Source organism: Rutilus rutilus (genome assembly GCF_951802725.1).
Source record: "Rutilus rutilus genome assembly, chromosome: 5".
NCBI lineage: Eukaryota > Metazoa > Chordata > Actinopteri > Cypriniformes > Leuciscidae > Rutilus > Rutilus rutilus.
This window is the reverse complement of record NC_140213.1, coordinates 3,346,018-3,362,985: the sequence shown is the minus strand read 5'-3', so window position 1 is coordinate 3,362,985 and position 16,968 is coordinate 3,346,018. Positions and strand designations below refer to the sequence as shown.

Here is a 16,968-nt window from a genome sequence, read left to right as displayed (position 1 = left end):
TCCCGCCTCTTACCATAACCACCAGTTTAACACACTAATTAACTCAACCAGGCCCCGCCCCTTTATTCTGCGCATTAATTATTTAAATGAGGAATATTGTGACGTGTTCGTTCCCGGAAGAAACTCAAGACTACAATGGAGGCGTTTCAGGGAGTTCAGAAACACTGACACTGATATAGAGAAGAACTCCCGCTGGAGGGACTTTGTGCTCAAACATCAACATTACACAATAAAGAAAGATGAACATGGGGGGAAAAAAAGCATAATAGATCCTCTTTAATACAGTTTCCCTCCTCACCAGCACAAGTGCACACCACCCGAGTCTCTGATTGCTGAGGAAAAGATGACCGCAGGTGGTTTGTATAACAGCAGAAACACAAGGCTCATTGAAGTCACATTAGAAAGCTCCGGGTCAGATGCTGTTTGCATGGCTGCGTTAAATGTCAGGTGGTGACTCTGAATGCTTTGGAGAGATTGCTGATCAGAGAACAGGTTTAGGGCAGCGGCCCCTGGTGTTTCACAGCACAGACGTCCTAGTGTTTACACAGCCTTGAAACGTATGAATTCAACGTTTATACTGGCATACTTTCAGCTCTTAGTCCCCTAGTTCCAGTGCGAGACATGTTACTGAACACACACACACACGTCTGGTTCACTATCTTTGTGGGGACTCTCCATAGACGTGATGGTTGTTATACTGTAGAAACTGTATATTCTCTCCCATTACACTAAATCTACCCATAAACGTGCCTATCACACACACCCTTTTTACATTTTCAAAAAGTATTAGTGTATTAGTCAGTTTACTGATTCTTGTCTATCCATCTGGATTTTATTGATTTTTTTTTAAATCAAACCACTTGTCATTGCACACACACACTTTCCTGACTAGAGTTACATTAATGATCTTGGCTGGTTATTCAATAAGAATCAAACATTCATCTCTTAATAGTAATCTCTTTCTTTTTCTTCTTTTGTCCATAGGACTTAAAAGACCTGACACAGCGAAACGAGTGCCTAGACCTCAAAGGTGAGCTGAAAATGGGCTTTATCACAACGTTCAGTGTTCGGACGGTCATTGAACGTTCAGGGAATTTTAAATTGGGATTTCCAGTCCTGGAAAATGTAATCAATCATGAGAATGTCTTTAGTGAATGTGAGTTTTTCTTGTTTGTCTCCTATTTAATATATTTAATTGGCTAAAAGATGTTCAGTCTCTATATACTATATACACTACCATTCAGAATAATAAGATTTCTCAGAATTTATACAATATAATGTAATATAATAAAATACAAAGCAAGGATGTAATAAATTGATCAAAAGACTTTGTTCCAAAAGATTGATATTTCAATTACATGATGTTCTTTTAAACTTTGCATTCGTCAAACAATCCTGATGTTTTTTTTTGTTTTTTTTTACAAAACTGTTTTCAACATTGATAATAATCATAAATGTTTCTTGAGCATCAAATCATCATATTAGAATGATTTCTGAAGGATCATGTGACACTGAAGACTGGAGTAATGATGCTGGAAATCCAGCTTTGATCACAGGAATATACAATATTTTCACATAGAAAACAACGGTTTTAAACTGTAATAATATTTCACAATATTACTGATTTTTGCTATATTGTTAATCAAATAAATGCAACTTGGTGAGCAGAAGAGACTTTTCTCTTCAGGACCCAAACTTTTGGATGATATATCTATGAAGTATCAGTCCAGTATACTCTGTAGTTAAAGTTCATGAATTATGAACAGCTAGAAAAAGTCATGGGAATCTCATGGAAATTAATTGATCAAAAGATTAGGGAATCCTGTAAGTCACATGTTTTCATACATTCGCATACACACACCCTCCGTTGAGTTCAGCATGTTAAGACTGGTTTGTATGCTTGTTTAGTTTGTGTAGTTAACGGGTGTGTGTCCATAGACAAGCTGATCTCATCCTCAGATCATTCAGGTTTACTGTAAATAATAAAGTTACAGAAAAAGCATGAGATTAGCCGTGTGTTTGGCTTTGATCTGTGTCGTTATATAAATAAATACAAATATATAAAGAACCATATCAGTGCAAAAGTTGAAAGTAATATCTCTGTTTTTTTTTTCATTTGTCATTCTCGTAGGAGAGAAACTGGACTATAAATCATGTGAATCTCTGGAGGAAATCTTTAAGCGGGTGCAGTTTAAAGTAGTGGATCTGGAGCAGACCAACTTGGACGAAGACGTGAGTGTTTTTTATCTCATTTCCGCCGTATGCTGATTAGCTTTCTGACCGCAGAGTCATTCATTTTGTTCTCTTTCCATCTTTACAACGGCCTGAGCTTCTGTGATGGCGTGTGCAGTGCTCTGATTTCAGTTATCAGTGCTGTTACACTATCACACTGTCCTGTGGACATCTAATTAGTGGCTAAGCAGCCTCGGTTGTGTTATGTGTGTGTGTGTGTGTGTGTGTGTGTGTGTGTTTGTTTGTGTTGTGTGTGTGTGTGTGTTGTGTGTTTGGTTGTGTTGTGTGTGTGTGTGTGTGTGTGTGTGTGTGTGTGTGTACTTGTTTTCATGACAACTGAGGACATTTTTATGATAACACACCTGCAAATGAGGACACTCGGGAAAATACGTGATTTATGAGGACATTTTGGGGGTCCTCATTTTTCAAATGGCTTTAAAAACATACTAAGCAGTGTTTTTTTTAAAATGTAAAAATGCAGAATGTTTCCTGTGTTTAGGGATAGGGGCAGTGTAAGGGGATAGAATATACAGTTTGTACAGTATAAAAACCATTACGCCTATGGAATGTCCTCACAAATCACATAAACATGGCTGTGTGTGTGTGTTTGGTTGTGTTTGATTGTGTGTGTGTGTGTGTGTGTGTGTGTGTGTGTTTGGTTGTGTTGTGTGTGTGTGTGTGTTTGGTTGTGTTGTGTGTGTGTGTGTTTGGTTGTGTTGTGTTGTGTGTGTTTGGTTGTGGTGTGTGTGTTTGGTTGTGTTGTGTGTTTGTGTTGTGTTGTGTTGTGTTGTGTGTTTGGTTGTGTTGTGTTGTGTGTTTGGTTGTGTGTTTGGTTGTGTTGTGTGTTTGGTTGGGTTGTGTGTGTGTGTGTGTGTGTGTGTGTGTGTGTGTGTGTTGTGTTGTGTTGTGTGTTTGGTTGTGTTGTGTGTGTGTGTGTGTGTGTGTGTGTGTGTGTGTGTGTGTGTGTGTGTGTGTGTGTGTGTGTTTGGTTGTGTTGTGTCTGTGTGTTGTGTTGTGTTGTGTTGTGTTGTGTTGTGTTGTGTTGTGTGTTTGGTTGGGTTGTGTTGTGTGTTTGGTTGTGTTGTGTTTCCGTGTTGGCCACGTTTGTCTGGTGTGATACAGATTGTGTTTGTCCAGCATAAACACAGATATCAGGAGCTCTGGAGACATACATTCAGGCTGTTTCTGAAAGGTTACTCAAGGCCGCTCCTGGACTCCACATGAGTTAATGCTTTGAGTTAATTTTGCCATAAATCATAAGCTGGGTGGATCTCTCAGCGTCTTCCATATATGCACACACACACACACACTCCTGAACACCACTACTGAAGGGAGATGTGTCATGGAAAACTGGTTTTATTTATTTGTTTATTCCCATGACAGACTTGTTGTATTTATTCATTTGTTTATTTGCTATTGTGAAATAAAAGATGTTAAATGTACTACTACAGTATATAGACACATTCTAATCAGCACAATAAAAATATATGTATTATTATATATATATATATATATATATATATATATATATTGCTATATTACTACAGTATAGTGTATTACTAATGTGTGTAGATATTTACATTTTGCTTTGAAACAATGTGTATCGTCAAAAGCACTATATAAATAAATGTGCATTATTCTATTAGTTATTTATATTATTTGTGTGCATTATGATTATTGCCCGTAACTGCTTGTCTGGGATCAGTTTTCCTTCTCCAGTCCAGTGTTGTTGGCCGTTTGACTGGCCATGGGAAGTGTGTGTCTCCGTGAACTCTCAGCATGTTTGTTGTTCTCCTGTGTCTGAAAGCATTTGCTGCGCTCCTAATCTTCCTTACCTTTAAACCCTAGCCATGAACTGCACATTTGTGTTTGTTTTCAGGGTCCTCCAGAAACATTGAGCCCTGTCCCGCCTCCTCTGTGTGTATTGTATGCAGACGTTGTGTTTATAGTGTGTGTGTGTGTGTGTTCAGGGTGGAGCACAACACCATACGCTGCTTCTCATCAGAGCTCGGACCAATTAAAGGGTTAGTTCACCCAAAAATGAAAACTCTTGTCAGTAATTACTCTCCCTCATGTTGTTCCAACCCCGTCAGACTTTCGTTCATCTTCGGGACACAAATTAAGATATTTTTGATTAAATCTGAGAGCTGTCTCACTCCTCCATAGGCTTCTAGGTTATCGAGATCTGCCATCCCAGAAAAGTTAGTCAAGACATCGTTAAAATAGTCCATGTGACTACAGTGGCTCAACCTTAAGTTCATCAAGCGACGAGAATACTTTTTGTGCGCAAAACACACAAAAATAACGACTTTATTCATGTTGTGTAACAGCAGCACTTCTGGGGTTGTACGTCAGAACGTAGGCTCACTATTGGTCGACGCTGGTCATGTGTGTGACGCGTGTGATGCTGGCCAATAATGAGCCTCCGTTCCGACGTACAACCCAGAAGTGCTGCGCTTCTATAAACTACGTTAACTCACTCAGAGAAATAAAATGAAGAGTTGAATAAAGTCGTTATTTTTGTTTGTTTTTGCGCACAAAAAAGTATTCTCGTCGCTTGATGAACTTAAGGTTGAGCCACTGTAGTCTCTTGGACTATTTTAACGATGTCTTGACTAACTTTTCTGGGCCGGCAGATCTCGATTACCTAGAAGCCTATGGAGGAGTGAGACAGCTCTCAGATTTCATCAAAAATATCTTAATTTGTGTTCCGAAGATGAACGAAAGTCTTACTGAGTTTGAACAACATGAGGGAGAGTAATCACTGACAGAGTTTTAATTTTTGGGTGAACTAACCCTTTAAACGCCGCCGAGTTTCGCTTCAGTCTTCAGAGAGTGTGTATGTGCCTCAGTCAAGCACATTCCCCTCACAGAGAAGTGCAAGATGATAAGCATTGTTTAAAAAAAAAACACGATCATTAAAAAAAATAGTACTATTTAGGGCTTCCCCCGACTAAATATTTATGTAGGTGACTAGTAGTCGTTCGTTTAAGCCAATAGTCGACTAATCGCACGTTTATGATATTAATTGTATTACTTAAATATTTACTGGGGGACGGCATCAGAAAATGGTTTGAGTTTCAGGGCTTAGAAAGTAGACTTGTAGTCAAGACCGCCTAAACCGAGACCAAGACACTACCAAGACCAGAGGGTATCAAGACCAAGTCGAGACCAAGACCAAGACAGACCAAGACCAAGACAGACCCAGACCAAGACAGACCAAGACCAAGACAGACCAAGACCAAGTCAAGACCAAGACAGACCAAGACCAAGACAGACCAAGACCAAGTCAAGACCAAGTCAAGACAGACCAAGACCAAGACCAAGACAGACCAAGTCAAGACCAAGACCAAGACAGACCAAGTCAAGACCAAGACCAAGACAGACCAAGTCAAGACCAAGACAGACCAAGTCAAGACCAAGACCAAGACAGACCAAGTCAAGACCAAGTCAAGACCAAGACCAAGTCAAGACCAAGACCAAGACAGACCAAGTCAAGACCAAGACAGACCAAGTCAAGACCAAGACAGACCAAGTCAAGACCAAGACCAAGACAGACCAAGTCAAGACCAAGACCAAGTCAAGACCAAGACCAAGTCAAGACCAAGACCAAGACAGACCAAGTCAAGACCAAGACAGACCAAGTCAAGACCAAGACAGACCAAGTCAAGACCAAGACCAAGACAGACCAAGTCAAGACCAAGACCAAGACAGACCAAGTCAAGACCAAGACCAAGACAGACCAAGTCAAGACCGAGACCAAGTCGAGACCGGAGGGAAAAAAAACAGACTAGTGTTGAAGCTAAGCAATAACTTGTATGAATTCAAGAACAGCAGCATACTAGGGTTCAGCCGCAGTTTACATTCAATACATATTAGACGGTATTACTTCAACTACACAGGCAGAACAATACATAGACAGACCATGTCATGTGTGTGACTGTGAGCTCACTGTAAATGTTTTTGCAGACTGGGTGAGATCAACTATGTGTAGCAATCATTGCATGACGGCTGTTACTGCACTATTAGAGGACTGAGACTCCCTTAACTTTTGTGTACTGTTGAGGACTGACATGACTGGTACTGACTGGTCCATCTGACAAAACATCAAACACCTCCAACACCATCTTGCTCCTCCAACAACTGTCTAAAGAATGAGAAATATGTTTATAATTGAAATTATACTTAATGTGTAGATGAAATCGTAACATCAAATTAAAGATACACAATTATAAACTTGGATTAGGCCTAATGTTTAGTCAACACAACGGAGATATGCAGATGATATTTAAAAGACCATTTATTTAGTCTAACACCATCTTAAATACAATACTGTAATCAAACAACACACACACACACACACACAGATATCAAAGACACAAATTCATCTAAGCAAATGCCTGCCTATCTCTGCTGATTTCGGAGTCTCCAAATGAATCCATTCTGCAACTTTTAAATACATAATTACATTTTTAAAAACGAAATTATAGGCTTAAGTGCAAGGTCCGAAAGTTGGTCGTTTTGTCGCTATGGTTACACACACACACACACACACACACACAAACACACCGTTGGCGGTGCGCTCAAAGTCATCTGTCAGTTGTGCAGTTTTGCAGTTACCCAAAATCTCCTGAATGAAGTTAAAACCCATCATGTCACTGATATGTGTTTTTTAAATCAAGTGATCAAAGTGCTCGTTGCCGCTGCGATCAGTGGCGCGGATACAGTGTTTTCTCGTGTGGCTCGCGCACGCGCTGCACTGCCTTCACTCGGACACGCGCTTCAATCCGTTCCGTTGCGGATAATAATGTTGCATTATCGAACGTTGTGTCGTCGTGGATATTGTAGTAGCCTATTGTATTGCTAAATCACCCGACCACTATGTCGGTCTAAGACAGCGAGACCTAGACAAGACCGAGAGGTCCGAGACCAAGACAAGACCAAGACCAAAGACCGTCAAAGCCGTGACAAGACCGAGACCACGTAAAAGTGACCACGCAAAATTATCGATTTTTCTTTTACGCCAAAAATCATTAGGATATTAAGTAAAGATCATGTTCCATGAAGATATTTTGTAAATTTACTACCTTAAATTTATTTTTGTAAGTGGATGCAGCACAATCGCCAACATAAATGAACAACTTTAAAGGAGATTTTCTCAATATTTAGATTTTTTTTTTGCACCCTCAGATTTTCAAATAGTTGTTTCTCGGGCCAAATATTGTCCTGTCCTAACAAACCACACATCAATGGAAAGCTTATTTATTCAGCTTCCAGATGATGTATAAATCTCAATTTAAAACAAATGGGTCACAAATGAGGTTACATATGAGGTACCACTGCAAACATCCAATAGGAAAATTCAACTGCAGTAGCCACCGTTCAGCCTGAAGAGGGCAGCACTCAGACGTTTTTACACCAAATATTGTAGAATTAAAACACTTTAAACCCAAATGTCAAAAAAGTTACTCGAATCATTAAACAGCACTAATAAAGCCCCATTCTTACAGATCATTAACTAAAAAAAGTTGGTTTAGGGTTTAGTTACGCTTTAAGAGAACGTGCATGTAAACGCATTCATTGTTCTACAATACAGAGAAATACCAAACCATTGAGCCTTTAAAATATAAATGAAGCGCTCAAGCGCATGTAAACGCTCTGTAAATGTCCAAGCAAACAAAATGCACAGTGGTGGCACTCACTCCTAAGCCTAGTGTGTCTAATGCAGCGGGACAGTCACTCCTTCCCAGCCTTGCATAGTGGTAATACTGGTTTTTAAGCTGTGCAAGGTGACTGGTGGCGTGGACACACAAAAGCAGACTAACACACCCACGTACATCACTCCGTGCACTAGCGTACGCAGCCATCTTGATTATTTAGAAATAATTGGATTGTAAAATGTTGTTTGAATAAAAGATGTCTCTCTTAAAGTGGTCAGGAAGAGCTGTTTTCTGTTGGACCGTTCACACATACTTGAACATGTTGCTGAAGCTTTGGAAATGGTGTCTAGAATTGCTTTTTAAACTTTTGTTACCACATGCTCTTAACAGGTTAGCTAAAATAGCTGTGTGGTCTTTATCAAGGTGTCACCTGTCAGTCATTTTATTTGCGTGTTTGACTTTAGTGCATCACAGTGTGTGTGTGTATTACTGACTTAGGCCCCGTCCACACTACTGCGTTTTCGTTTAGAAACGGAGAATTAAAACGAATACGATCTCCGTCCACACCAGCGTTTTAGCTGCGTATTAGAATTGATCTCCGTCCACATTAAAACGACTGAAAACGCGGATCACGTGACCATTCACCAACACTGGGCATGCGCGAGCCGGTGTAAACACAACTTCATTGATAAAATTATCCCACCAATGCGCTGGTTCTTCCCGGGTTAACCCAAAACCGACGCTCCATGTACACGGTCGATACCGGGAATTGTCAAACGTAAACTATTTTATCGGGAATTGTCAGTTGCACACGGGAATTGTCACATTGTCACTATTTTACCGGGAATTGTCACAGATCGCTCGAATAATAGCTTGCCTCCGGCGCATGTAGGCAGTTAGCATTGTAAAATGCAGAATTTACTTGCACAACAGCTGCTAGAAAAGATATAGCCTACGCCATGACTGATGACACCCAATCAGATCCGAGCGTGAGCCTCTACTACGTCATCGTTTCTAAAGTCCTCCGTTTTGACCCGTCCACATTAAAACGCCCTCCGGAGATTCAAAACGAAAAACGGGTCGGCAGCGTTTCTAAACTTCTCCGTTTTGGGTCTCCGTTTTTGTCGTTTTAGTGTGGACGGGAGGTGCAAACGTAGCAAAAGGTCTCCGTTTCTAAACGAAAACGCAGTAGTGTGGACGGGGCCTTACTGTCTATCTCTTCTTTCTTCTGTCCAATCATAGGTATTAGATGTTCTCTCTCTCTCTCTCTCTCTCTCTCTCTCTCTCTCTCTCTCTCTCTCTCTCTCTCTCTCTCTCTCTCTCTCTCTCTCTCTCTCTCGTTTTGGTGTAAAAGGGGTCTAAAACGTTTTGAACTTGTGCACTTTTGACCACTTTCAGAGGTTGTCGACCGGATTGCTTGCTTAGTGTAAACGCTCAAGTGGTCGAAAGTGTTCAAACAGCCACAAAAGACAGTCTACCCTCCGCCTACTGACCTAATGCGTATATATTATCCCTCGTCTACTTGTGATCCGATCGACCGGAACGCATCCTAATGCCAGGGACATCTCTCTCCTTCTGCTCTGCATTGTGTCCATCAAGCGAGTATTTCAGGCGTTTTGTCTCGGCTTGTCTGAGGTCACTGTGTGAAAAGTTAATGACTCGTGCTGTTTATAGGACAGTGTAAATCTCTAGTGTAAAGATGATGGAAACAAAACCATATTTTCTTTGGAGACGCACAGACACACTTTCACATGTACAAACATGAACGCTAATGCTCAGCACTTACAGCGTCATGTGGGACACAGTCTGGGCTCTTATCCAGGATGAAATTAAAATCTATATAACTGTAATATAAAATTACTAATCGTCATCACACATTTATTTCATGTTTGCCATATAGTAAAAATTCCATTTGGACATGTTACCTTGACTTTTTATATATATATATATATATATATATATATATATATATATATATATATATATATATATATATATATATACATACACTACCGCTCAAAAGTAAAAGAAGCCTGTTATGCTCACCAAGGCTGCATTTATTTGATCAATAATACAATAAAATACAGTAATATTATTAAATGTAATTTAAGTTATGTAAAATAACTTTTCGTTATTGAATATAATGGGATTATATTGTAATTTATTCAGTCTGATTTGATGATCAAGAATCATCTTGGGGTTCGGGACCCCTGACACTCAAAACTCGTTGAGTTTCTGTAAATCTGTAGTGAAGAATCTTGTGTCCAATCTGATAGTTCTTTGAAATTTGACAGACAGATCAATTCAGTGGTAAAATCTTGTTTCTTCCATTTAAGATCAATAGCAAAGGTTAAACCGTTCTTGTCCTCCAGTGATTTTGAAAGGATTATTCATGCTTTTATTTCTGTACGACTGGATTATTGTAACCCGCTGTATGCGGGTGTCAGCCAAGTACTGTTACACCGTCTTCAGTTGGTTCTGCCAGACTTTTAACAGGGACTCGTGAAAAGCAGCATGTAACAACATTTCACTTCATTGGTTACCTGTGCAGTTCAGAATTGATTTTAAATTATTGATTTTTGTATATAAAGCATTGCATAATTTGGCCCCACTAATTACATTTGCTAGAATTAGCGTTTGGTTCAGTAGGTTATTTGACCGTTCGCAAAGACCCGCCCCCTTTAGTTACTGTTGCTATGTCCGACAAGCCACGCCTCTCTCACGCCCCGCCATGTTCTCTCGCAGTGAAACACACATCGCGGAGCAGAGAGAGGACACTGACAAGACGCTGAGGACAGACCAGGTTACTTTTGATATGAAACAAAGTCTCAACTTTCAAATGTGGTAATTTTTTTTTTTTTCTATGCAAAATATTTTTATTAAATTTTCATTATTACAAATAAACATTGTACAGTGTAATGTATATGTATCAACATCTGAAGTGTAAAAAAAAAAAAAGGGATATAACAACATTGTCAGCCCCAAACCCATACCAGCCGACGTGATTATGGTGTAGCCAGTCCCTATTCCTGGATTACAACAAAAACTAAACAGCTGGAAATCAAGTTGAACATTAAAGAGAAGGCAGGACATAGAAATATCTTTAGCTCAATTGAAAGTGATGGAAGTAGTTCAGAAAAGGTCCCCACACAGTAAGAAATTTATTGTCGGAGTTACTTATTGAGTAGCGAATTTTCTCAAGAGTAAGGCAAGACATAACATCTCTGAGCCATTGAGTGTGAGTGGGCGGGGCAGCATCCTTCCATCTGACCAGAACAGCACACCGAGCCAACAAAGAGGTGAAAGACAAAACACGACGTTGGGTTGGTGAGAAGTGGGTACTAGCCCCCCCAGTGGTACCAAAAATGGTCAATCTTAAGGATTACAGATAAAGTTCGGAAGACCTCCTTCCAGAAATTTTCCAGGCTTGGACATGTCCAAAACATATGAATGAGGGAAGCCTCATCGCTCAAACATTTATCACAGTGGGGGTCCACATTTGGGTATATACTCGAGAGTCTAACCTTAGACCAGTGAGCTCTGTGTACAACCTTAAATTGTAGCAAACGGTGGCGGGCGCAGAGAGATGATGTGTTGATTAGTTTGAAAATAGATTCCCATTCACTGTTTGATAGTGAGGTGTTTAGGTCATGTTCCCAGGCCTTTTTGATCTTATCAAGAGGGGCTTGTCTGATTTCCACCAGCTAATCATAGATGATGGATATGAAGCGTTTGCGTGTTGGGTTTAGAGAGAGAATATCATCGATCATGCTTGCATCATTTGCATTGGGGAAGTTGGGCAGCTGAGTGGCAAGAAAATGTCTGATTTGTAGGTATCTGAAAAAATTATCTTTGGATAGATTGTACCGTGCAGAGACTTGTTCAAATGAGGGAAAACAATTGTTAATAAAGAGGTCTTTAAAACGCACCAAGCCCTTTTTTTTCCACTTCTCGAAAGCAGTGTCTTGTAGAGAGGGCTGAAACAAGATATTTTTATGGATGGGACTGAGGATTGAAAAGTCAAGGAGGCCAAAGTGTCTTCTAAACTGTGCCCACACTCTCACAGTGCTTTTAACAACCAAGTTAGATATGGGAATATTTGGTGGTAAAGGGAGTGGGGATCCAAGTAGTGCAGGGATAGAAACGTTTTCTGAGGAGTTAAGCTCCATCTTAACCCATGATGGGCAGCCAGATTGATAATCTTGGAACCAAAAAGTTAGACACCGCAAGTTAGCCGCCCAATAATAAAACCGAAAGTTGGGCATTGCCAGTCCTCCCTTATTTTTGGATTTTTGAAGGTGGGCTTTATTCAATCGAGGGTGCTTGCCTTTCCAGATATACGATGTAATAACTGAGTCTAACGTCTCAAAAAAAGATTTAGGTATGAAGATTGGCACAGTTTGAAAAAGATATAAAAATTTAGGGAGAATATTCATTTTAATGGAATTAATTCGGCCAACTAGGGAAGTCGACAAGGGTGACCACTGCGTCAGGGCATGTCTTGTCTTATTTAACAAAGTTAGGAAGTTTTCTCGGAAAATGTGGTAATTTTTTAACAAAATTTAAACAATAAATAGCGTTTTGTGGCTCTTTAATGTGTCTGACGGATCGCTCAGTTAAAGCTGCTCGTGAACCGATCATCATCTCTTCCTTTATAGTTCATTTATATCATCAAATAAACATGAATGAACATCAGAAGGAATGTTGTTTTAACCGTGGAAAGACGTCACACACTGTTTTTCAAGTTCAAATCCTCCAATGTTAATCCACTAACTCTCCTGACTGCTCTGCTTTGTCGGACAAAAATGGCGGATGGCGGATTATGATAGGTCAGATCGCCTGTCAATCAAACTCCCTGCGAAGGGTCAATTGGCAAGAGGCTCTTAACAGATGTTTGTTAGTCATTGTTACTTTTGTCTGAAAGTACATTTTATGTATGTAATTTTATGGTGTGACTGTACAGCACATCGGTCAACATTACGTTGTTTTAATTGTGCTTTATAAATAAAATAAATGAAAAAATTAAATGAAACATTTCTGATATTATTATTCAAAACTGTGATACACTACCATCTTCTAAATACATAACCATCATCTAAAGTTAGGGGTAAGATTTAAAAACATAAAAGAGATAAATGCTGTTCATTCAAGCTGTCTGTTCATCAAAGAATCCTGAAGAACAAAAAGTATCTCACTTTCAAAATATATGAAGCAGCAAAACTGTTTTCAACACTGATAATAATCATAAATGTTTCGTGAGCAGCAAATCATCAGAATGATTTCTGAAGGATCATGTGACACTGAAGACTGGAGTAATGATGCTGAAAATTCAGCTTTGATCACAGGAATAAATCAGTTTACAATATGTTCACATAGAAAATAGCTATTTTAAATTGTAGAAATATTTCACAATATTACTGATATTAGCAGAAGAGACTTATTTCCAAAACAAATCAAATCTCAATTATTCCAAACTTTTGACCGTTTGTGTATGTACCATGGTGATAGTGTTAATAATGTTTTTAATTATGCCGTAGCTATAAGTGAGGGACATGTTTCCCTCATCAGCCCCTGAACAGGAGCGCCAGGTGGTTTTCATGGGATCTCTGTGTGTGTGTGTGTGTGTGTGTGTTTCGCAAACATCCCTTTCAAATTCTCCTTCTCCTGAATAAACAAAACACACTGCAATTAATTCGCTCTTTATTCTGAAATGCTGTACAGAATAAATAAAGAATAATAAGAGCGTGTCTTCCTCTGTGTCTCAGGGAGCATCGGCTTTGTTTGATATGATCGAGTACTATGAATCCGCCACTCATCTCAACATCTCCAGCAACAAGCACATCGGCACCCGTGGGTGGCAGGCCGCTGCACACATGATGAGGAAGGTGAGACCGGGACTGACACTCATTTCACACTCGTTTGGAACAGTTGATGTCAAGTCAAGTCAGCTTCATTTATACAGCGCTTTTAACAATATAGATTGTTTCGAAGCTGCTTTACAGTGATAATAGGAAATTAAAGTAACAGAGATTGTTTAGGCTTTACAGCAGCTCTAGAATAAAGTTATTGTCCAGCTAAAGTTAGTTTTGTAACACATTAACATGTTTTCTCACAGGTTTCTCACAGGTATTACATTGCATGTTAATGCAATTAACTGTTATTTTGTGAATTCTAAAGACATTTTAATTTATTTGTTTCCCTCTGAAAATCCACTTTCATTGAAATCTAGTGGCTTTCTTAATTCTGCCTCTTTTTTCTTTTTTTTCAAATGAATGCGGCTGGAATTAATGCAATAAACATGTTTTTTGACAAAGATTTCAAATTGTGTGCGGTCTAGATAACCTTTATTTGAGGTTTAGAATCCATTATTGCTGTAATTATTTTGTCTTCTTAAGAACTGTCTCGTATTCTGTCCAAACATACAGCGTCATCTACGTCAGGTGACTGTAAATGCGCAAAAACTTTTCCATTGCAGTTTTGCGAAATATTTTTTTCGAATTGCCTGAAAAAAACCCTCATGCGAGCGTAAAAACTTTTTTGCGATAAATGGGAGTGTTTGCATTTTTACATTTGAATCTTGAAAAAAAAAATATATAGACCTAACTACCTTTTTTTTCTTTTCTTTTCTTTTTTTGCTGTTACTGCAAACCAAAATATTTTTAAGGATGGCCTCATGGGCTAATTTTTATTTTAAAGTGAACTACTCCTTTAACCCGCTCCGGCCGATGTGCTCATCTTCATCCGTCTGTGTGTCTCCTCCAGACGAGCTCTCTGCAGTACCTGGACGCCCGTAACACTCCTCTGTTGGACCATTCGGCCCCGTTCGTGGCCCGAGCGCTGCGGATCAGCGGCAGCCTGGCGGTCCTGCACCTGGAGAACGCCGGCATCTCAGGACGGCCGCTGATGCTGCTGGGTAATGCATGCAAAAAACAATTATCGGGAACACTGTGGACACAACTTAGGTTTATGTGATTATCCATATTGTTTGTTAAAATGTGAGTATCAAATATGATCATCAGGCTTTTGAGGAAGGCTTTTGATTTTTCAACAAAAAAAATTTAAGTATGGATAATCAAGTAAACCTGTTGTTTTAGTCGAGTAAATTTTCATCTTGAAATATTAATAACGATATATACAAATTATGACTTTCTAAAAGAGTGTGAACTATCAATCAGAAGGCATGTAGTAGATGGTGTACACGTTTTGGCCACTGATAATTTAGAGGCCTTTGAATGCCTTTTTATTTTCCGCATGAGTTTTTGTTGTTTGTTTTAATGTTGACATCCCTCCTCAAGCCTGTGTGAGCACAGCACTGCAAACACTGGCTGATCACATTACAGGCGTCTAGCAAAATCACCCGGACTCTGTTGTTATTATTCTCTGGGACTTTAACAGAGCAAACCTTGTGAACTACCTAAATCCAGGCAGCCCAGTACATGCCCAGCCAGAGGCAGAATCATACTGGACCGGACACGTATCACTGTTCCCAGAGCAGTTTCGGGACTCTCTGACTATTGTTTGGTCCATTGTCTCCCGACATACTGGCAAAAACTTAAATCTGCTGAGCCTATAGTAGGGATGCACCGAATCCAGGATTCTGCTTCGGCCGAATATTGGGCTTTTTGACGGGGCCTTGGCTTGCACTACGCGCTGGTCGACGTCACGCCGCCATTGATTACGGGAAGGTGTTTACGAAGGTGGACCGTTCGAGTGCAGTCGGCTGTGAGAAAGTGAAAATGCAACTCGTGAGCAGAAAAAGTGTTGTTTGGCAGTACTTTCAGTCAAAAGAAGGCGATTCAAGTCGAGCTACATGTTCAATTTGCAATGCCGATTAATCTCGTGGTGGCAAGGACCCTAAACAATACACAACATCTCCGCTGTTAAAACATTTGCGTGTGAAACATCCGAAAGAATACGAGTTGTGCATGAAGGAATCGACAGGCAGCAGCCGAAATGCAGCAACTTCAGGAACGGAAAGGAAGGACAGTCACAGCTAAAAACTTGTGTTAACCCGACGACCATTACCAGCTTTGCTAGCCCTACACCGAACAAACAGCGGGCCTTATACATCTAAAAGGCTAATATTTTGGATATTGATTGGATCTTGAGATAGGGTAAACATAGGCCTATGGTAATTGTCAAAATAGTTTTTCCCATTTGTCCCATTCTTTCTTTTTTTGTTAAAATAAAATAAAATGAAAAATACACTGCTGTGGACTAGGGCTGTGAACCTACACTGGTCTCACGATTCAGTTTGATTACGATTATCATGTCATCGATTCAGTTCAATTCGATATCACGATGCACTGCATCCTGTGTGTGCGTGTGCTCGCCTGTGCGGGAAGTCGCAGTGACAGAAACGGTGACATTTCAGTTTAAATTTCAAGGGAGTAAAACTTGTTTGTGCCATTAAGAAAAGGAAAATCTGTCAAATGTTCATTTAAAAGTAGCACTCATCAATCAGTGTATTATGTTACCATTAAAGATGCGCGCATCAACCGTCACCGAGTCCGCTGTTGAAGGTGACGATCATCCATTTATAATCACGAGTAACAACACAGAATAATTGTAATTTGACCAGTCGGGTGCGGATACTTAAATCAGAGGAAATTATTGGGGCGGGTGGAGGATTTGTTTTTGGCTGTGGATTCGGGTGACGTTGGAGCTCATCCACTTACTCTAAAGCAGTCAGACTCTGCCAAAGTAGTTGGAGCATTTTTAATCACTCGCACTCGCGTCTCACCTCCCTCTGCCATTGTATGCTACCGCGACAAAGCATGTACGCGACAAATGACGTCAGAACAGCGTCAGGACATTATAATCGGTTATGGCCTATTACTGAACCGATACCGAATCGTCCTCGTCTGCATCGCGATGCATCGTAGAAACGATTAATTCCGACACCCCTACTGTGGACGTTGTTTACTTCAGTAATGCGTTTACTGTGTTAATGGACTGAGGATGGGAGTAGGATTCGGTATTCGGTTTCGGATTCGGCAGAATCTTAACCAGTGGATTCGGTATTCGGCCAAACCCCAAAAATCTATATTTGGTGCATCCCTAGCCTACAGTAAGG

General features: G+C 39.9%; 1 protein-coding gene across 2 annotated transcripts in view; it reads left to right on the top strand.

The window, feature by feature from the left end:
• ppp1r37 (protein phosphatase 1, regulatory subunit 37) overlaps positions 1-16,968 on the top strand; it is a 66,009-nt gene that overhangs the window by 27,635 nt on the left and 21,406 nt on the right. For both annotated transcript variants that reach the window (XM_084409511.1, XM_084409510.1), the window contains 4 exons: positions 985-1,030; positions 2,132-2,232; positions 13,658-13,777; positions 14,655-14,805. In XM_084409511.1, the coding sequence (XP_084265637.1) occupies positions 985-1,030; positions 2,132-2,232; positions 13,658-13,777; positions 14,655-14,805 (418 nt within the window). The remainder of the gene's footprint in view (positions 1-984; positions 1,031-2,131; positions 2,233-13,657; positions 13,778-14,654; positions 14,806-16,968) is intronic.